The sequence below is a fragment of the Telmatherina bonti genome, assembly GCF_933228915.1.
Source record: "Telmatherina bonti genome assembly, chromosome: 17".
Lineage (NCBI taxonomy): Eukaryota > Metazoa > Chordata > Actinopteri > Atheriniformes > Telmatherinidae > Telmatherina > Telmatherina bonti.
Window position 1 is genome coordinate 16,588,572 of NC_136615.1, and position 23,200 is coordinate 16,611,771.

Below are 23,200 nucleotides of genomic sequence, written 5' to 3' on the forward strand. Positions count from 1 at the left end.
TTTGATTTGAAGTCATGCGACTGCAGTGACACAAGAAAATACTTCATAAAAGTTGATTTTTAAAGCCAGTGACAGCACTATGAGAGGTGTCTGTTTGCACCCTGACACTTTGTGACAACTGCAAAGCAAAACACATTCAGTTCTAATCTCCGGTGAAAGCAGGTCTCATATCGTGACTAATCGAGAAAAGCTGTCACACTAATGGCAAGTTTTCAGGACATCCCCCCCCCCGTGTAATTCACTTCTGCTTCTCGAACCTTTTAGCCAACAGTTCCTGTAGAAATATGGTTGTGCTTGACAGACAAAACTAAAATTTTAGATTTTTATTCTAAAATATTCTTCTGAACCCTCTTGGAGGTTTGATTTGAGCTTCATCTAAACTACAAGAACATTTGCCTCTTCGTTTATCTTTTAAAACACCAATCAAGATATTATGTCCAAATGCACCTATTTCTTCTCTCAAAAATATAGCATTTCAGTCATCACAACAAAATAACAGTTCTATAAATGTTTTTTTGTTTGTTTTGTTTTTTTTGTTTTGTTTTATCTTAAACAAGTCTTGAGCCTGACCCCAGTAAAGCTGGCCAGTTTTGAGCACATCTTCTTCTCATCTTCTTCTCATGTTTCATCTTCAAGTTACAGAGTAGAGCTTCCTGTTTCCCATCAGGCATTGCAGGTGTCACTGTTTCCTTTCAACGGGCTGTAGGAGACACAGTTCACTTCCAGCTGACACGATTGGCAGATTGTTGTCACGGTGATGGCCAATAAGGTGGCTTATGCTGTCAAATATATGATCTTTAGTCCGTACCTTTAAAAAGAGAGAAATAGATGTTAAAAGCTTGTTTCCTTCCACAAAAAAAATGTTTCTTTTAATCTGAGACTTTTACAAATCAATCATTTCCATCTACTGTACCAGTCAAAAGTTTGGACACACTTTCCTGTTTAATCTAAAACGAAAATGTGTCCAAACTTTTTACTAGTAGTGTAGAGTTTTTCCCTAAGCAGGCTTGGCATGTCCTTTTCCTCCTTTCTTACCGTGCCCTCAGGGTCCACCAGCAATAGGTGTTTGGCAAGTCCATTGTGCATGCCTGTCAGCACGTAAGACCCTGGATTGGTCGTGCTCTTACGGACAAGAAAGTCTCCGTCATCTTTCAACAGTTTTTCAGCATCTCGGCGGCTCATTTTGCCATGATACCACGTCTGGCCCTCCAACTCCTCCTGTGCACGAAAGGCCAATGATCTCACAAGAAGGGGGCTCGAGTTGTCCACAGACGCTGCTTTGTGAAGACTGGATACCTGGGACTGGGGTTGCCCCTGAGGCAGCGGCTGGGATTGAGACTGGATGGCGTCCTCAAAGGGCTCTGGTACAGATGAGGGCAGTGCAACAACAATGATTTAAAAGAGAAAAAGAGCATTTAGAAAAGTCAAATCTTTCTTTCTTTCTTTTTATTTGGATCCCTATTAGCTGCAGCAAAACTGCAGCAATTCTTCCTGGGGTCCGACACATAGAAAGCAGAACATTTCACATTATAAGCAAGCAAAAAATAAAAGTAAATGTATCTTTGAAAAAGAAAAAGATAATAAAAAATAATTCTGTTACATGCTCAACAGTAAATCAGGAACAATGTATATGTTCTATTACATAACATTGATAAATATTCTATATGTATATATTATGCGAGCAAAAGACTCATTTTACCAAGATATTTATATCATTTATAGTTATTTTATAAATATAACTGACAAGGTTATATGTATCTATGTAAGAGATATTTTTTTCATTAACTATTTCAATTTTTTTTATAGTGACATCTATTTGCAAGTGTTTGGGAAGACAGTTCAATGCCAACTTAGATCACCGGTTTTTTTTTTTTTTTACAATGATTTTACTTGTCTGCAGCAGTGGAAAAAGACCTCTGACAACATGTCTAATGCTATAACTATGAGTTTCAGAGCTGAAACACAATTTCTTTGTATTGAACATGTGGGGTTTTTGATGTGGATACATTTCTAACAAATATCAGTAATGAATAAAGTAATCTGTCTTTTACCATTAACCAGTTTAGATCTTTATGCATTTTAAATACATTTGTTCTAATGTCACAACCAAGGACAAAATGAGCTGCTCTATTTTGCACTCTTTAAAGTTCATAGATCATGTCTGCTGAGGCATTAGACCAGACTAAATTAAAGCTTGTATTAAATCATCTATAAGATACAAAGAAACTAAACATCATGATAGCATATCATAGTTGATGGCCAGTGTTTGTACAGGAGAAAGATGCCTTCACTAAGTGGATATCTGACTATTGTGCTAAAGCAGGGATAATATTTTATTTTATTTTAAAGGATAGTAATTGCTTTTATGTCTCTTATTCATTTTTATGCTTTGTTGGACACTCAAGTGCTATAAACTTCTATTTTTGTTTTTAAAGCATGTCATATATGTCACTGACAGAAAAATAAATCTAATCATGGCTACAAATAAAGTAACCTGAACCTGAACCTCAGTTATCTTTGGGAGATTCTTTAATTTTCTGGTCAAAAAGCACAAAATAATCACTATTTTAATAATCCACTATGGATAAATGTGGTGTGTCTGCACTGCTCTGTAATTCCACTGCCTTCAGACAATCGCTCATAAAATATGACCTTGGAACAAATAAATGTTAAAGACAAGTCACTTATACTGACATTTGTGCCATGCAGGATGGGAAAAATGCCACAAAATACAACCATAGCAAATCTAGCATTGTTGTGACAGAGAAGAGGTCAACCAGATTTACTAATAAAAACAAAATATCTGTTATTACATGATGGGTTTTTTTAACCACAATTGTTTTTCAAAAGCTGTCAATTCTGCTAAATATTTAGAGAATTTTTTATTTTGCAATATGTTTCTCTGGATGCCTCGACATGTAAAAAAATGTTCTATCAGGCCTGAATGGGCTAATAATGACAGATCAATCAAAAAAAAGTATTACATGTAAGTCAAAGTAATCTTTACATTAAACCTTCCTGTGCAGTTACAGAATTAAAGAGGGCAGGCATTGACAAGTAAAACCATTTTTTCTATGTGAAGCAGTCACTTCAAATTGTATAGTCCTATGTTCACGTGTCTTGGACTCCCCACTCATGTGGTAGTTAAGCACACCTACTTGTAAGTTATCCGTATAATAATAGCAAATCCAAAGCGGGAGACTAAAAGGGAAAGCTATACAATGATGTCGACACTGCCTTCCTCTTGTCTTCACACTGACATGATGTAATTATGTCGACATGCTGAAGTCAAAGAAAGAAAAAACTTGGGGAAGGTCTGTAATTAAGAACTCTGATTTTATTATGAAGAAGAAGTACAGCTTCTTCTAAAATACTGACTCTGTCACAGATCACCAAAAATTCAAAATAGATTCACATAAGTTCAAATGTTTTTTTTTTTAAATGACAGTTTCCAAATACATAATTGAAAAGCAAGCAATAAACTTAACACTTAATAATAAAAGCTAATGCTAAAAAAAAAAAAAGCTAATGAATCCTTACTCATGTCAAACAGGTCCTTTTGTGGGCTGTCTTTGGCTGCAGCTGCCATCCCCTTCGTCACATTTTCTGCTTCGGCCTGGAGAGCTGCAAGTACCTGGGCATCAATCTGCTGGGTGTTCACATACGTGGGCATCTCGCCTGGTTTTGGGGGTTGGCCTTTACTCTCTGGTAGACTGTTTATATCAAATGAACCTAAAAATTTGGAGAAAAAACCACAGTCAAGTTGTTAAAGCTATAAAGAGAAAAAGGCTGTAGAATTAAATCTCTTCTAGTGGCCTAAATGGATTCTCTTACCCTGTTGCAGGAAAATGGGCTTTCTTTCATCTGCCCAGTTTTCACAGTGCCGCCCCTGATAATACATCTGATCCACTGAGCCTGGACCCATCTGATGACAAGCAGAAACAAAGTAAACATTGAAGATTTTTCTCAATGAACACAAATTAGACTGTTAGACATTGACAAAGCATCATGCAAGCATTAAAACAAAATCCTAATTTGAGCTGAACGTAACATTTTTGTCCAGTAGGTATATGTGTCGGCTGTTTATGCTTGTTTGCAAATCAAATGGTCACCACAGAAACATGTCATTTTGTCAGATTGCCAAAATATTGAAAACCACAGAGTGACCAACCTCTGTTATGTGTACATCTGCAGTAAAAATGTGTGTCATGTGACTAAATTTGGCTAAATTCCCTGCATGATTGATTTTAATTTTGTCAGATTAATTGAGAGTTTAGCTGTATTGTTTGTTCTCATTACAGATAATGTAATAACAAAAGAATATGAAAGAAAGAATTTTGGAGTATGCTCACTGTGCATTTTGTGTTTAGCTGGGTATGTACATGCAGTTGTTGAAAATACAACTACATTTTCGAGCTTTGTTAGTTCAATTTTGGTCAGACAGACACCTTTTAATGCATTTTAAAGGTATAGTTTTGGTTGAGTTATTTAAATGTGTTGACTCAGTAACCTGCTAATCCTAGCCTGGTAATAATATACAGTTGTGCTCATCTGTATTCATCCCCTTTCATTAAAGAAAAGGCTGGATTTACAACAGTCAATCAAATAACTGGAGACTTAAAAAAGGAACAATGACTAAAGATTTGCAAAAAATAAAATTTAGTAATATAAGATACTGTTTTTTCATTTAATTGAGTTGAAGAAAGAAAACAAACAAACAAACAAACAAATTGGTCCTGGATAAATTAGAGCATTTTTCTGTTGAACAGTGGGACAGAATACCTGTCAACAGGTGCAGAAGTCTGACTGAGAGGAACAGAAAACACCTGACTGTAGCAGAAACATTAAAGGATTATTCAACAAAATATTAGTTTGTGAGTGATGTAATATGTAATAAATTATCTTATTTGTTTGCTTTTTAAAAAAATATTTCTATTGAACCAGAATTATAAAATAATGTAATGATTCTCATAAAATTTTTATTTATTATTACTTTAGTCAGTTTCAGCTTATTTTACAGGCAGCTGTTTTTTTCCTTCTTTAATGAAAGGTTATGAATAAATATGAGCATAACTGTACCACTTGTTTATTTCTCATCCGCTTGTCATGTCCACCATCCTTACACAGGTCTGCCTGACAGATACCAAAACTGTTAGTCTTTGTAACCTGAAGATGTCTAACTACCTGGTCCAGACAAAAATGCACAAACAAGATGTATGTTTATTCTTTTTATGTGTCTGACATCAAATTAGACCCATAAAATTGTACCTGGCATCCATCTGATGCTGCATTCTGATTGGCCAGTCGGGTGTCAGTGAAGCCTCCAGGTGGTGGCATTTTACCAGGGATGTTGTTATAGTAGGGATGTTCTGCTGACTCTTCTTCTTCCTCTGTCCATGGCAACTCCTCCATGTTTATTACCCTGATTGGAAAAACAAAGCCTCATTATCTAAACTAAATAAGTTTGGACTGGCAATAAAATTGAAAAGTTACAACTTGTGTTTATTTCACAGACATGTCATTAAGTGATTGAAAAGTTGGACGAATCTGTCCAGTATGCATATCTCCATGATGTTTTGCCATCTGACACCAATGTACTAAAGATAAAGATGATTGTGCTGCATAAATCACAGCTTGGACTTGGAAACATTCCTGAAAACAGTGGTGAACGGTTCATTGCTACATCCACAAATCCAAGTTTAAACTTGCAAATCAAAATTTAAACGCAGCTTTGTAAATCCAGTCGCCTAAATCTGTCAACCACTGAAAATATGTGTATGATGAAATTTAAAAGAATGTCCAGAGGTTAAAAGATGCTGAGAGAAGCGATGATACAAAATAATAGAAACAAATTTTTAATAATTAGTATACTGTTTTAAGATCCAAATGCAAGTTTTTGCATGTTGAGTTTTTACTGTTTTCAATCAAATGCGATGTTTAAATAATCTAAGTTTTTTTTTTTTTTTCATTTCTATTTTCTCAGTCTCCAAATATCTTTTAGGAAACTAGTTTGATCATTTATCATGAGTAACTCACCTGTCATGCGAGGAGGGCAGCTTGCCGGGGGGACACTGCAGGTACTGCTGGAAACGTAGGTCAAAAGCTTGGCCTATGGTGCTGATGACATCCTGGGCTAGTCCATCAGCACATTCAAGAATGTGGCATGCTGAAGAGGGAAAGAACAAAATGTGTTAAAGAACATGATTCATACACACCCATTAAAGGTTTGGACACAAATTCCTTTTGGATTAATGGAAAAATGTATCTAAAGTAGTACTGCATCATTCTCACCTCTTCTGTTAACGGGGTCTTTTGCTACATAGGCAACATAGTCTGTTGTGTCCTGCAATACGAAATGCAACTTGTAAAATTTCACTTTGTTAATTAAATTAATTATATATTCTAAGCAAAGTGAATTTCACAAAGGGTCCATTTGTCTTTTATATATACTAAAATACAATGAACTTTTTTTAAATTCCCATAAAAGTTGCATGAACTGATACCCACAGGATCTCCACCTGATGCAAAGGAGATGGACTGCATGTGATGGTTGGCGATGATCTATAAGAAAGAAAAAGTTAAAAGGTAAATGTATACATGAGCAGTCAGTACAAAATACATGTCAACTTGAATCTAAAAACCGAATTAGCCACCTTGTGTCTTAACAAGTTCAAATTTGTTTCAGAGTTTATTTGGGTGATTTGTGAACTGACCCCAGAAAAACTACACACATGAAGTAAAATGGTAATATCTCCATAAGCATCAGAATGGGGGAAAAAAGTAATTTCACATGAAAAGACTAAATAAAAAACTGCGGAGACGCATACTTAACATTAGAAAAAATATGGAGAGATTCTCAAATATGGAGTGCAAATACTAAATCATTTACAGCACACTCGACCTTATTCCACAGTAATGTCATTTCTCTCATCACCATGGATACTGAAGTCAAGCTTCAACACTACTATTTACATCGACCTTTTCTGGCTTGAACTCTGAATAACTGACTCATTTATGCTTCTGGTATTTTTATTTGAGTAGACGTCTGAAGCACAAACTTAGCACTGCTTTTGAAACATTTGCTCTGGCCAATAGTCCAGAAGATTTAAGAGGAAGTAAATGGAGAGCAACAAGAAAGTGGTGTAGACTACCTGACAGCCAAAACATAAAGGACCAAAAACATTTCATGGGTTGCCTAAATGAAGAAATTAGCTCTGTTTTTGTGACTATCCTCCATTCTTATCACTTTCATACTCATTTTCATAAGAACAATATCTGCTCCTATGTTGTTTGCGCTTTCAGTCATTGTGGCTGAAAACAGGTATCCCCGTCTGTGCAGATGTTTCCTTGATGTATAAATTAATGGATGTTTGACTGGTTTCTGTTTCCCTCTCATAAATTATGGCTATGCATGATTAGTCATACTACAGACTTGCAGAACCATCATATGCACTTGGTGTTATTCAGCTTAATTCCCAAGTCTCAAATTCACTCAGTTGTTTTCTTTTATACATTTCCATTAAACACTAAATGAAAGAAAAATAAGTTCCTGTACTAATTATTTCCTTTGGTAACTGTTTGATTTAATACATGATTGATTTCAAAATGGGTTATACCTCTGCTCTGGGCTGCATCTTCCACATGCTTTCAATTAATAGTTGGAAGCAGCATACTGTTCAATAAACTAGAATATTCTTCTATCAAAACCCCATTTTCCTTAGTGTCTGTTCACCCTGGGAATGAAAATTTTGAGTTACATCCAAAGTACATCCTGAGTTTCATGAGCTAACATTTAAGGGAAGTTGTAACATAAATATTACTGGTAAGAAACGGTTGCACAATGTGTGAGCCAAGCTGCTATTTCAGAAGAATTACTTTGCGGGAATTCAACGGAAATTTCAACATGTTGTTGTGACACAGGGTGAATAAATTAAATTAGTCAATTCTCCTGCATTAGATGCAATTGTATCCTTCTCTATGTACATCTGTGAACACCACAAGCTAAATTAACTGTTTAAAATGTCATATTACCATACAGAGTGCTCACAAAAACAAAAGTCTACATGATAAACGGATGACTGGAGAGCGAAGTAGCTTAAGGAATATATAAGCACATATTGCTGTCAAAAAATAATTATATCTTTGTGCATTTATTCATTTCTACATTCACTTTGTCATAGATTTTGGAGGATAAGGACTGACATCCAGGTTGACAAGGTAGGATGTAGACCAGTGCAGGAGTAGAAGAAGACAATGAACTGGCAATGGATAAATGAAGCCGAGGAGTATATACACAGATGAGATAACAGGGAGCAAATGAAGCAAATTCTGAGACAAACCAGGTGTTGTAATAAACCAGAAGCAAAAAGAAAACCAGAATACAGCAGGAGAAACAACTCCAAAATAAAACATGAAACCAGACAAGACTAAGACCACAATGCAACAGACAACCCAGATCATCAAAAACTTAATGTCCAATATATTAATTAATTAATTAATCTTTATCTTTTTCTTTACATTTATATGTAATTTTACTTGTATTTAACCATTCTCACATTAATTCAGTTTATCATTAAAATGAAACACTGACCTGTTTGCAGTCAGGGGTCATCAGGTTGAGGCTACTAGTGGAGATATTTAAATTGATGGACATGCCGGCAAACTGCAAATTGCTCTTCCCCAAAATGCTGGACAAGGCTTTGGATGGTGGCTAAAAGGAACAAAGTAAGACACAGTGAGACACAAGTTGAACAACAAATCGCCAAGCATGAATGAAAAGACGTATGAGGAAAATAGACTGGTTGTTTTATGCTAACCCAAGCTATGCTAACAAACTACCAGCTGTTGTAAATAAAATGTCCAACATCTCTATAATCAGTCAAGACCTTTTTGCATGATATTTTAGCATAAAATTACCATAAATGCACCAGTTCATATAAACCCTGGAGGTGAAGCTTGTTGCAGAAGGGGAATGTGTGTCATAAAACATGTGATTAAATAACTTAAATTCATTTAATAAAGGACCATGATGTTCCAGACTGAAGTATTTTGAAATTCCTTATTGCAGTAGGCTCAGTTTGAAAGCTCAGCTTGTGGTCCTTTGCAATACGACTTCCCATTCTATTTCTACGTGCATTCCTCTCCTCTTTGCATTACTGCTAAACCTTTTAAAAGAGATTCATTTTGGCTTTGCAGCATGTAAATACACAATTTGCATAATTCTTCATAAGCTAAACAGTTCAGTTCTCCAATCTGATTCATCTTTTTCACATGGAAAAAGTCTGACCACGTAAATAAAGCTTGTGACCAGATAAATACTGTAAAAACCTTATCATTCGGAACACAAAACCTGATTGCTCCTCATGTACTGACGTTTAGCTGGGTCTGTTACCATTAAAAAAAAAAAGGTAACGTCTACAAACAAAGTCAGATTTAGCTTTTAGCTGTTTTAAAACTCCTAACGACACAATTATCATGTAATGATGGATTTATTTCCATTCAGCAGGTTGAGAAGAACACTAAGTATAATTTGGGCAAAACAAACAGACATTTAAAACTCTGTTGATGAACAGACTAAAACAGCTGGATAAAAATAGCCAAACTCATTAATCCTTCTCCGTATGAAGCCGATGTGAGTGCACAGCGTTTGTCAAGCACCATTTCCTATCATGCATCCATTCATAGAAACTAAGCTGGTTTTGTGCTTTATACTCTCGCCTGACATTTGAGCAAGCCCCACAAAACAGAATACTGCTTCATTTCACACCTCACATTAAGTCACAGCCTCTTCACATGCGGCAGACATGCACCATGTGATCACACAAACCGAACACGTAGACACACACATGCATGTGTGCACAAACAGCCTCTCGATTACAGATATTGTGAACTATATGAGTCACTAAGCAGTGAGTGCAGTGTGCAGTGCAACGTGGGCTTGAGCTACGCCCACGCACATACAGAAACATGCCTCTTCATCTCTCTCCTCTGCCTCTCTTTGTACATACAGGAAGGAAAAACAGAAAGATGGGATGCTATTTATAAAACGTGGAAGGGTCGATTAATATCTAATGCTGTTTCCTTTTTTCCAACCAACTGTACATTCACATGTCACTTCCCATCGTTACCCCTCCCCCTTTCCATTTCTGTCCATCCGTGTACCTTTCTCTTCCGCAGTGCTCCTTTGGTCCCTGGAACAGCTTCACACACCAGACTGATGGCTTCCCTAGAGATATGAAGAGAGGATGATGATAATGGTTAGAACCATCAAATACCATATCTTTTGATCACCTTAACTTCTAAAAACACATGAAATTTAAAAAAAAAAAAAGTTCTTTAACAGAGGAAAAATGTATTTAAACACAATCCTGCATATTTGATCTTTAAATCATCGCTATGCACCAGCAGCATGTTGCCGCAAGAAATGCATTTGGAATCCACGCAAACTCCATGCAGGCCTATAATCATGAAGATGAAGTTTCCGCAGGAGGCAGCAAATAATTGCTAAATGCAAACCCTTCTTATTTTGCTTCAGATTATTTCCAGACAATTATAACATTTACATTTAAACATTTGGCGTCAGACTTCCGACTGACAGGACAACATTCGATCTTTAGTTCAGTAAGAAACCTTGTCTGCATTTTGTGCTAGTTTAACATAAATGTACATAAATAAAAGAGCATAGAACAAATAACCATTGTACTTAATAACTATGTTAAGATAATGGAAGACAAACCCAGCAGTGACTCTGCAGGCAAGCATTAGTGACTTGAATATCATTCGGGCAGCCACGGGTAGCCAGTGGAGTTCAGTAAGTAATGGAGTGACATCCATCATTTCTGACTGATCAAACACCAGATGTGCGGCAATTTTTTTCAGTTTATATGTATGAGTTTCACTGTGAAAGCTCTTAGAAGGACATTGTACTAGCCATTACTGTAGAAAGTTGTTGTGTTTTCTTTTTGCAAATTAGTGTTCAGTAACATATTATCAAATACTCAGCTTGAAATTTGTTTTATTCTTTTTTAAAACATCTGTTGTATTTTTCTATGCCTAAAGGATGTTCCCAGTGTATTTGCTAATAGTCAGAAGCTGTACTTGGTGGCAATCTGTGTGTTTTCTGGTAGCTTTTCTGTTTTGAACTTGTTTGATGACATTTTGTGCAATATGTTAAAATTGAAATGTGTTTTGTACAATGCAGTTATTAAGTTAAATAACAGTAGAGGTTTTTTTTTCCCCATCTCCCTCCGCTACAGCATCTCTATTTCACCGTATCTTGCTAAACTCAAGAAAAACTTTTAACACACACAACAATGAGAGAGAGATTCTACCACTGTGTAGCACTTCTGGTTAATGATACCGACATCAGGAAGTCAAGCAGAAAAGTGGATATGACACAAAATGATTCACTGCTGGCCTTGGCCTCACTGCACATTGGTCAATGATTCCAGAGATACTCGTGGAGTCACTGAAAAATCCCATGCAAACATTAGAGATAAACATACATGTGCATGCGTCACAAATACTACTTTAAAATTTAGATTTTTTTTTTTTGTCATTATCATGAAAAAAAAAGGAAAGATGCTTTAGTGTGTGATCAAAGTAAATTCTAACACATTAAATTATTAGCTGAGTTTAATAAATATAATATGTAACAGAACAACCTGGATAATGGGCTGTTTTGTTAAAAATCTTCTTTCTCTTCTTGCATATTTTTTTCTGTCAACTCATTGTTTTGGTTGCTCCTGTGGACTATTTTCTCACACAATGCAGTTACTGAGTCATTGTTAGCCTCTGAGTCACGTTAATCATTGTGTGCCATTGTCGCAATGCACAAAAAGAAGTACAGAGATAAAGGTTAGTTTAGCAATCTGACAAGTAAATGTATCTCAGATTTGTGCATGTTTAAGGTTTAACATTAAACACCATAGTGAGGTTTAAATTAGGCTTATTCGTTTCATGTTTAGGCTGCATGACCTATGTTTTAAACCTTAAACTCTGTGTTTCCAATTTGTTTTGATGGCACACCGACGTGCATTATGCTCATTCCCAGGACCATCGATACCTTTTAGTGTCCCAAAGCCAAGAAAACATACATTAAAACTTTGTGTTCCAGCCTGGAGCATCACATTACAGCTGCAGTTTGCCTCACTGGCCATTTTGGACATGCATTATATGGCTGATTCAGTTAAGAAACCCAAGAGGAGATTATTGGAAGAAGCATAAGAAAGAAAGAGAGAAAGTGGCAGAGCGAGAGACATGACAACAGTCAACATTGGACTGGTCTTACTGCCCAAAGAGAGCACAAAGAAGACAAGATGCAAGTTAAATTAGCGGGCCCCAAAGTGCAAAAGGCTGTTTAATAGTGCTGCTTTAATGATGCTGACCGTAACTCATTATCAGATGTTAGCATGAACAGTAGAACATTCAGAACAATATTACACTTTTTACTACAGATGTTATATTGTATCCTTGCTTGAACTGAAGCTATATTATAAATGCGCAGACACGTCTTCTAACTTGTGATTTGGATGCTCTGTGTCAAAAATGATGGGTCAGCTTCTTTAATAGTAAATCAATCCATTTCTAATACTTAGAACTAAAAGCTGAACATAAATGTCTGCTGCATGTAAAAAAAAAAGGAAAGAAAATACAAGGCATATTTTAATTTAAATAATCATGCAGGTTTTTATTATTGATAAACTGATGGTGAACTCATTTATATATACGATACATGTTAACATATGTATCGTATGAGATTAAAAAAAGATCCAGGTCCAGGCAATCAAAGTGGTTAGAAATAAGAGGCCTTTAATAAAAATGGGCAAGAATCATTAAAATACACCAACAGGTTTCTGCTCATGCCTTCTTCAGGGTTTATGGTGGTACAAACAGTCAGAGTAGTTATAATTACCACAGGGCATGCTAAGATACATTTGGATTCTTTATTATTCATGTTAGTGTGAAGTTTGTTGTGAGTGGCAAATGGGAAAGGTCCAATTTTCATCAAAAAGATAATAAACTGTGTATTCTTCTTTATTAAATTGGACTTACCAGACATTCATTTAATTGTTCAAACCTCATAAAAAAAAAAATATATATTTAAAAAAAAAACGTGCAGTTGCAGCAGATTTCATTTTTTAGGATAAAATAAACTCCAACTTATTTATAATGCTGCAGCTGCTAAAGTCTGAAAGCACACTGATCCTGTATGAATCTTACTTACTCCTTGTAAGACAAAGAATACTTCTAAAAATATTTCAGTTCTATGAATAGTTTAGATCCTGTCTCAGCTCAGTGCACACCAGACAGATTCTTTGGATCACCAGGTGAAAGAACATGGTACCTTTAATAATTGTGTCCCTTTTCACTTTCAATGGTCTTCTTAAAAAGGAACTGCTCAATTATTTGTTTGAGCTGTGACAAATTTTAAGTTGTGTAAGTGCTGCAACATATAGCTGAAAAGAAATTCAACCAAAACTTTCTCTAAAGCCAGCAGTTGCAACATCGATAATAAAATTTAAAAAAAGGAAGAGAGAAATGACTATATTAGACTAATATAATTGCTCTTCTTTGACAGATTTCCCAGCAGTCTTTGAGAGTGACTAACTTTAAATCCTGAATATGTGTGGCTTTAGGACTAAATAAATCGACTGAATTTTGGTCCACAAAATACATAACATAGGGACATACCTTGTTATTTGTGACCTTGTGGTGAAATCCAGGGATCTCATTGAACGCAGGACTTCGATGCAGCCCAGATACTGCAAAGTAAGAATGAAAAGTCTGTGTGAGATAAACAAATACTAACGCTCCACAGAAACACACCTCAGCTATTTGCATGGTTCACAAAAAGTGAAGAGAGTAAGTAAATGTTCAGTGGATTCTAAATGGCTGCAAAAACAGTTGACATATTGGACACCAAGGGCTTGTTGTAAAAAGTGAGGAACAAAATGTTTACTAGAGGACAAATAAGCATAGCTATAAATTTAATGTGCCAGCTTAGCTTACGTTTTTCAGTTTTGGTAAAACAGCTGAATTTCTTTAAAACAATCACAATTGGCATCTTTAATTTATCTTAGATTATATTTAGACTGACAACAAAACTCAAGTATATTGTTGAAATAACACGTTCAGCTCAACCTTGTTTCGGTGTCTGCAATAGTTTTTAAAAATAACCAAAACATTTGCACAAATCTGCCAATCATCATGGATCATTAGTTATGGGTGTCCAAAGATGTGTTTGTGTGGGTCAAAATGTTAAACATCAAGTTTGCATGTAGCACAGTGAGAACAAATTTCCCCAAGAAGTATTCAACTGACTTAACATGCCATCTAATGGATAAAAGGGATGAATTGAAAGTGTTATTATTGCAGTTTCTCAGCTAACCCTTATCTGTGATCAGGTATAAAGAAGTTTTACACCTGCAGGTATGGTTTAATTTACTTGCAGATCTGTTTTGTTTTGGTTTTGTTTTTTTCTAAAGTAAAAACAGTTTTTAAAAAGAGCTTTAAAAACACACAGTCTGACAAGAAGCTCATGCAACTAAATAATTGCTTCCTGTGTTGTTTGGCAAACTAATCGTCCAATGCTGCTGAGCTACTCACATTACAGACGTCACATGTCTTCTGATTAATACTGCAGTCTAGGAACATTATGTGCTGACAAGTTCCTATCGTTTGCAGAATCACATTCATAACCTGGCCGTGAACAAAACAGGCTTCCAGACACAATTAACTGCTCAAATTTCTTTTCACACGCTGAGCTAACTTATTAAAAAAATCATAGATTTTGATACCATGACTATGTCTCTTCATGGAGCATTTTCTAAGTTTTGGAATATACTTTAAAAATAATTATTATTTGCGCATATTTTCATCCATCCATCCATCCATCTTCTACCACTTATCCGGGGTCGGGTCGCGGGGGCCTAAGCAGGGAAGCCCAGACTTCCCTCTCCCCAGCATTTGCTAACTCTGCGGGGGGGATCCTAAGACGTTCCAAGGCCAGCTGAGAGATATAATCCTTCCAGTGTGTCCTGGGTCTCTCCTGGGGTCTCCTACCGGAGGGACGTGCCTGGAACACCTCACCAGGGAGGCGTCCAGGAGGCATCCTTTCCAGATGCCCGAGCCACCTCAACTGGTTCCTCTCAGTGTGGAGGAGCAGCGGCTCTACTCTGAGCCCCTCCTGGATGACCGAGCTCCTCACCCTATCTCTAAGGGTGAGCCCGGCCACCCTGCAGAGGAAACTCATTTCAGCCGCCTGTATACGAGATCTCGTTCTTTCGGTCACGACCCACAGCTCATGACCATAGGTGAGGGTAGGAATGTAGATCAACTGGTAAATCGAGAGCTTCGCCTTCTGGCTCAGCTCCTTTTTCACCACGACAGACCGGCGCAGAGCCCGCATTACTGCAGACGCCGCACCGATCCGTCTGTCGATCTCAGGCTCCATCTTTCCCTCATTGGTGAACAAGACCCCGAGATATTTAAACTCCTCCACTTGAGGCAGGAGCTCACTTCCGACCCGGAGAGGACAATCCACCCTATTCTGGCTGAGGACCATGGTCTCAGATTTGGCGGTGCTGATTCACATCCCAGCCGCTTCACACTGGGCTGCAAATCCCTCAAGTGAGAGCTGGAGATCATGACCAGATGAAGCCAACAGGACCACGTCATCCACAAAAAGCAGGGACCCAATCCTGAGGCCACCAAACAAGATCCCCTCAGCACCTCGGCTGCGCCTAGAAATTCTGTCCATATAAGTCATTCATGCACATTTTCAGTCTTATTTATTTTTAGAATGATAAATATGGAGAGCTTAATTCAGCAGGGGCATTACATCAAGCATTACTAAAATTAGCAGAGCACACCGGTTTGAGCAATACATAAATACTTCTCTTCTCTCATACTGAAACAATAAAGACATTCAGTACACATAGTTGAGAATAAATCATTCAGAAGCACAGAGATGATTCATAATTCCAAAGAAAAATAGCTCAGTTTGTCATTTATTGCACTCATAGCTACAAAGGCTAATTCAAAAACAACAAATCATGTCATTCAGTGTAGATCTTCTGCACAGGAAGCTTCAAATTTAAATTATACAAACTACAGTTATTGCTGATTTTAAACACTATGATTTATTCCTATTAATTTACAGGAGAAATATTCCCATTTTGTCAATTTTATTCCATATTGTTAATTTGTATGTTTTTCCTATTTATGTATTTTTTTTAAACCTGTTAATCATGCTCACTTTTCCTTTCTTTTTCTTTCCTGCAATAATATAAAACCCCCCCTTGAAGGACTTCAAAATATTTTCAGATCACATTATTCATTCCAGTTCAGTGCATGTGCAGTCTAGAAAATATAGATTAACAGGCTGTCAAATTAACAAAATAACTGGTCATGTGACTAATGTTTTTGTTATGGGTAAATGAATCCCCAGCTTTTTAGGAAAAAATATGGGATCCAGCTTTGAGAGGATGTCAAGATTTTTTTGTTATAAATTGGTCGTCAGGCAACAATAAATGTCGGGTGCTCTATTCTACTCATGATTAGGTAGCAAGAAAGTACTAGTGTTAGTAAGTATTAATGTTGGTGTGTTGGCATTTTAGTACAACAACCAAAAGTTAGGACAGTTTTGTATTTAGTTTAACAGAGTTTTTAGTGTTTTCCAACTGAACATAATTACTAAGTGTGTGTTTAACCACCACTGCATCACAGGATGACCTGACTGCTGTTGAATAATACCCTGATGTTTAGTCAACAGTTAAATTATGTTAGAAAAGAAAAACAAATGGAGAACTTTGACAACAAACATGCAAGAAAATCTCAGGTTTTGCTTCTCTAAACACAGCTACAAAGGAATAAAAGAGTGAGCATAAACAATGTCACTGTCAGTCGATGTCCCTTTAGAGTAATGGTGCATGATGTGCGAGGAGTGACGCTAATTAAAAGTGCTGTGAGCAAAAACACCACGTTGAACTCAATACATGCAGGACAAAAACCACAGGAAAAACCGGAGGTGGGGGAGAACAGTCTGGACCCATTTCCCCTCTCACAGCGTGGACGCTTTCAAAAGCATTGACCAGACAAATAAGCACGCTCTGCCTTAATGCAGTTAATGGAATGTCACGCTGGTCACACATACTGTAGCTTCATCCTGGCAAGTTATAGTGGGTGTCATATGATAGCAATCATCCTGTCTAACGTCATTTGGAACATAACACGTTTCACCTGGTCATTTAGTCTGCATGTTCCTTCTTCTCTTTGATCATATTGTAGGTTTTTTATATATATATATATATATATATATATATATATATATATATATATATATATATATATATATATATATATATATATATATATATATATATATTACATGTACTACTCAAATAATAACATAACATCAACTCAATAGAATCCATGTTATTTTACAGTTTCAGTAAAAATGGTTTCTTCCCCTCTCCATTTCTCCAACACCTTAAAGAGCAAGGGCTCAGCATCATTGCTTCCCATGCTAGTGACTCATTTCTGGCATGATGACATTCACAAGTCTGACTTATGCGCCAACTTAATACATGTATGATGGCTGAGCAACATTAGGAAGAGGTAAAGCTAGACAAACATGAGGCAAACATGCGCTGCATGTCATTTCATTTTCAACCGTTCCACAGAGCTAACACAGTCGTGGAGCTCAGAGAGGTGCACAATGTACAGAAATAACACATCACCATGGTTACTAAAGCAAAATGTTGTTTTTTCACATACACAAGACAGACATAAGATACAAACTGAAATGTTTACAGCATGTTTTAACAGCTGTTTTTATGTTGCCATTAAGAGGCTTTTGTTTCTACTTTTCCCCAGTGATAACCTTCATTTCCTGAATTATTCAATGCCTGTTTTCTGGTTGCTGTTGCTTCACTCAACCCTCTGCCACAGCCAGCCTACATACGCCCACTCAAGGGCATGTTGTGATGCACAAGTGAAACTACATTATCACCCTTTTACCCCCTCCCCCCCCAGCAGACAGCCAAACTCTAGTCAATGAAAGATAACAGAGAGCGCGCAACCATGGGCAAAATCAAAACAGTGAGAGCACCAACCTTCACAATGTATGTGACTCCCGGACCAGAGATCTTGTCATTTGAGTGTAGCCATCCTCTGGAAGGTTTGCTCACCAATCCACCACCACCGCCACCTGGATTCCAGTCCTCTCCACCAGGCTGGAGTTCGTCCAGCCTGCTCTTCTTGCTCATGCTGACAGTTGACTCCAGCTGCGAGCAGGGGGTTGAACTGGAGACAGAGCCTCCCACACCAGAGGCTGCTGCTGCTGTCGCCACACTGGGGCTCGTGCCACTGGAGCTGCCTGAGCCTGATCCCCCACCCCCCTGCAGCTTGGACACAGCCAGGTCCTTAACAGCCGATGGCAGACCTTTGATGCCAAGCAAGCTGCCCGAGTTGCTGAATTTCAGGCTGGACACCTTGTTGATAAGGGTGCAGAGGGTGGTGCCTCCATCTTCAAGGTGGTCAGAGCTGTGGCTGCTGGGGGTGCTGGAAGGAGCAGTGGTGGAAGAGGAATGAACCTCAGCTGGGGGTGTGTAAGATGTCTCGGCTGCAGGCTGGGGGGTGGCCGAGACCTTGGGGTTCATGGACAGGCCGTGGAGAAGCTCATCGACGGATGTTACTGACTCATTCCTGAAGCGGTTGTATTTGGTACGGTGAAGCATACCCTTCTCTCTCTTGCTCTCTCCCCTCTCTCCACCAACCAACACGCACAGCCTGCCTCCTTCACAAGCGTGCTGGCAGACGTGGCTGAGCCGCACCGATTGCCCTCTCCTGTAACATAGCAGCAACGGCACAGGCAGCAAACGCCTTTCAGCAATCACAGGCCACCTGACTGTAATTTTCTCTATTGAGGTTACAGTGGTGGTTGTGCTGAGCTTATGCTGCTGCTGTCGCCAAAGTCCAATTTGCTCTCAGTGAAATCCAAAACTGCAATCCAGTCCGTCAGAGAGAACTACACAGACACAATCCGTGGAAACACAACATTGAAGCAGAGGAAGACGAGGATACAAGACTACCAGTGTTGTGGTGCAGCTGTTCCAGCAGTAAAGCTGCTGCTGCTGTTGCTGCTGCTTAGGATTCCTTGCCTCATAATCCAAAAAGTGGAAGGAAGAAAAAAAATATCTGTGTTGCTGATGATCATGGACACTGCGAGGGAAGAGCAAATACCCTGCTGACTGCTGCCTGCCGGCTCAGAGCTAAAGCATGACTCACTGATCTGAGAAAACCTTCTCAACAAAAGGCTTGCTGAACACTGCAAATCACTTCCTGTTGGAGGGAGAGGAAAAAAAACCTCCCACTTACAGCACACTAGAACCAATCAATTTTTAAATTCCCAAGTCTCATATTTATTCTACACAACCCTTTCCCCATTGTTTGCTTTTCAGAGAAAAGGAAATGAAGAACAAGAGGACACGCGATCGCCCAACTTGGGAAAATCATTTCCCGGAATAATTTATCTTAACTTGTGTTTTAGAATAGTTAACGTCGCTAAACTGGTGATGTGACAGAAGTTGTGATGAAACAATGTCACACTATGAAGTAATCAAAGAAATGAATACAGATGAAGCAAAATAACGAAGTTATCCTTTTAAATGGCAGGCTGCTCGGACCTAAAAAAGGAAAGAAAAACCAACAAAAATGAACAAAAATCTCGTCAAAATTAAATTAAAAGGTTTACTTTTAAAGGATTTAAATAAATCATCTAAAGGAGCAGTGCAGCAAAATTCTGGCATGACTGGAAAACGGTTTTAATATTCTATCCATGTTTTTTTTTATAACAGTGGCACTACATATGCAGACATTATTCCAGAAGCTCAGGTTAGTGTTATCATAAATCTATGACTATTTAACGCACCTGTTATTTCACTTAATGTTTATCATTACCTGTTTTTTTTTTTTCTAAAACAGCCTCTTCCTAAAAATTTTTAACAAAATGCAATTATACTGACAGTTTCACTGATGAGCAAATATTCTATTATCACTCTGCACGAAAACACCAACAGAAAGCAGAAACTGATTCACAAAAATAATTAGCAACTGATCCTGGTTTAACTGTATGAATGATCCAGATTCCAGTCAACAGAAAACGCACACATGGGGAACAACATGTTTCTCAGTGAGATAAGTCAATGGAACAACCAAATGGATAACGCAAAAAAAAAGCCCAGTAATCTTCTTAAAACCAGCATCAACGCAGCATCTTTGTCTCCCCGGTAACAGAAAGCATGCATTCATATAAAATGTCCTCAGGAGTGTCAAGCAAAAGGAGAAAGACTGACACTCATTCATAAGCAGCTTCCTCTATCACTGTGCTGCAGATTTCGCACTGCAGTCCCTCCCAATATCTCTCTTTCCTGCCTGGCAAGAAAAAAGAAAAAAAAAAAAAAAAAAAAAAAAAAACAGCTCGTCTGCCTTTTCTCCTCAGAAACAAAGCCAAATTCAAAGGCAGGGATGAAGAGGCAGACTCTTGTAGATCAGCAGAGATGGCAAAAAGATAAACAGCAAGAACAGCAGAAGGAAGAAAAACAGGTGCGATATTTCGTCTTTTATGTGAATGAAATAGCAGTCTGGCATACCAGTGTTTCTGTGAATGGAAGCAAGGCCTTTCTGCCTCTGCAAGGCAATCCCTTGGGATGGTATGGTCTTGTCCAATCAGGAGCCAGCAGGATGACTCATTCAGGGGAGGTTTGCAGAATAGTGGAAGAGACCATTTCAGACACAGGTGTGCATTTTGTTTTCTTTTCACCATCCTTTAAGAAATGCTACAGATTTTATTGGGTATAACATGTTTGCACAAAATAATCACATGATGTTCTGATGAAACAATAAGGAGCAAGAAAAATGAGGAGAACATAAGTAGAATTAATACTGGTTTTTATTGCCACCATTATCACTTTTCCCCCTCAGATTTATGTGAACAGTTACCACCTACACATTTAATTAGTAATTTGCAGTTGACATGTATGGAGGGTGCATAGCACAAAGGTATTGAACCAAAATATAGATATGGTTCAGGAAAATTACTGATAAAATAACAATAATAATAATAATAAAATACCATGTTATTGGGTCTAATTTGATTTTTTTTTCATGTTATTAGATTGGCAACATACAGTATCTGGTAATATTTCATATCTGTAAAAGAGCCACCTTGTGTAAAGCTATTTGTGTATTTTTAATAAAACAAAAATGCATCATTAAAAAAAATATTCAGCAGCTGATACTGGTAGCAAAATGATTGGTAGAAACAATTGTTTGTCATTGTCATCTTCATTTATGTGTTTTAGTAGGTAAAGACATTTACTTTCTCTATATATTCGCCTAATTTATGGATCAACTGATATTTTATTTCATAACTTTTCCATGTGTCAAACTTCTATTGCTTGTAATTACATAGATAAATAACATGATGGCCTTCTCATGGTGAGGCAGTATGTATGGAAGTTCAAGAAGTCATTGTTAAAAGACAATTGCGTGATTAGATCAAACTTAAATGTGCTTGTTTTCCGATTAACTTTTTTATTTATTGATACATGACCAATTTCCAAAAGCAAAATAATACTCTTACTAACAAATAATTTTTAAAAAAAAAATTATAGAATTAATGGAAACAAAATTGAAAACCTATTTTGGAATAATCTTTTTCCATTGAATAATGCAGCATTCTCTGGGAAGGAAGGAAGGGAAGGAGTGACAGAGCAAAAAGACTCAGCATCGGACTGACTTTCACTGTTGGAAGAGAGCTCAGATAAGAAACTAGATGCAAGATGGATTCTGAATTAGCCTTGTTAGGAGGCATCAAAGTGTGAAAATCTGTTAAATTTCTGTGGTGCTGCTTGAAAACTTTACTGTATAACTTTCCAACTATAAAATTCTGTATTCCTGACTGATTTGGTGGCACAGTGACAATATTGGGCAAGACCATATGAGATATTGGGGCTCTTACAGTACAAAGTTACTCTCAAAAAGTAGAAAGAAAAAGAGTTTGGGGGTTTACATGACTGGCAATAGGAGCATGTGCTGTCAATAACCTCTACAGAGACCACTCATTTCAATCATTTCAGAACCTTAAAGAAAAATGCATTTCAGTGTTTGCCTTTGAAGAGCATTGCAAGTTTTGGATTAGAATGGGCAGAGTAAGGAGAGAGTAAGGTTCAAGATTTCTCAGTTGTCAAACTCAACAACCAACCTCACTATTTTATAGAAAAATGTAAAATATTCAGTCATGGTTGTGTGAAAGCTTGAGATTAATATAGCAAAAGGATATATTTATGGCAGGCTTTGGTTACAAGGGTCAGGTTTGTACACTGTAAATCTGGTCACAGATTTTATATTTACCTACACTGCCACAGTACATGCTGGAAATTTTACAAGGAGTTGGGCACTTTCCTCCCCACAATATGGGAATATCCTGTGGTACTACTCTTGTGGAAGGAGGTGCTGAAAAGCTTTAAGAGATAACTTAAAAGTGGATGCGAACATTGACAAGCGCAGTTGCAAAAACTGGTTAGATAGTCGCAACCAGTCCACCAGAGGAATCCTCCAACTTCAAAGTGGTTGAAAACATTAACAATGTGAACCATTTTGAAAGACGCAGCAATGTATATTTATCGTTCTCTAATAAGCTGGTATACCTTATTAACCATTTTGAAAGCAGTGGCTGCCAACATTGCAACCACTCCTAACAGTAGTTGCAACCACAACCATCTGAGATCTGCACTACTGCAGAAACACCATGACGCCAGATAAATTCTCAGTAAATAGAAAGCCATCCTACTCTTCATTGCAAATTTATATCAGCTGGTTTCGACCCAAAAGATGGACTATAAAAAGGTGTTTGATGTTACAAAGTCTTACTCAAGAAATATCTTATGATGGGTAAAAGCAAAGAATATTCTTAAAACCTTTGCAACCTTGTTGTTGTAAAACATACAGACAGCAGTGGTTACAGAAAGATTTATAAACTTCTGGATGTTCCAGTGAGCGCTGATGGGGCCATAATCCACAAGTGGAAGAAGCGTCATTTCATCATAAAGCAGCCATGACTGCTTCTGCAAGACTACTTCTTTTTTTTGTCTTTTTTTTAAAACACTCTCAGGCAAGTTGTTCTAAAGATTTAGTC

General features: G+C 37.4%; 1 protein-coding gene across 1 annotated transcript; it reads right to left on the bottom strand.

The window, feature by feature from the left end:
- Positions 1-679: 679 nt before the first annotated feature.
- On the bottom strand, positions 680-18,740 carry shc3 (SHC (Src homology 2 domain containing) transforming protein 3; the record flags this gene model as incomplete). The annotated part of the gene is made up of 12 exons (XM_079256628.1): positions 680-808; positions 1,036-1,361; positions 3,541-3,732; positions 3,835-3,925; positions 5,269-5,422; positions 6,037-6,166; positions 6,292-6,343; positions 6,508-6,561; positions 8,591-8,710; positions 10,162-10,225; positions 13,693-13,763; positions 18,117-18,740. 12 exons carry the CDS (start codon positions 18,738-18,740, stop codon positions 680-682), a joined length of 2,007 nt encoding a protein of 668 aa, XP_079112754.1.
- Positions 18,741-23,200: the final 4,460 nt, after the last annotated feature.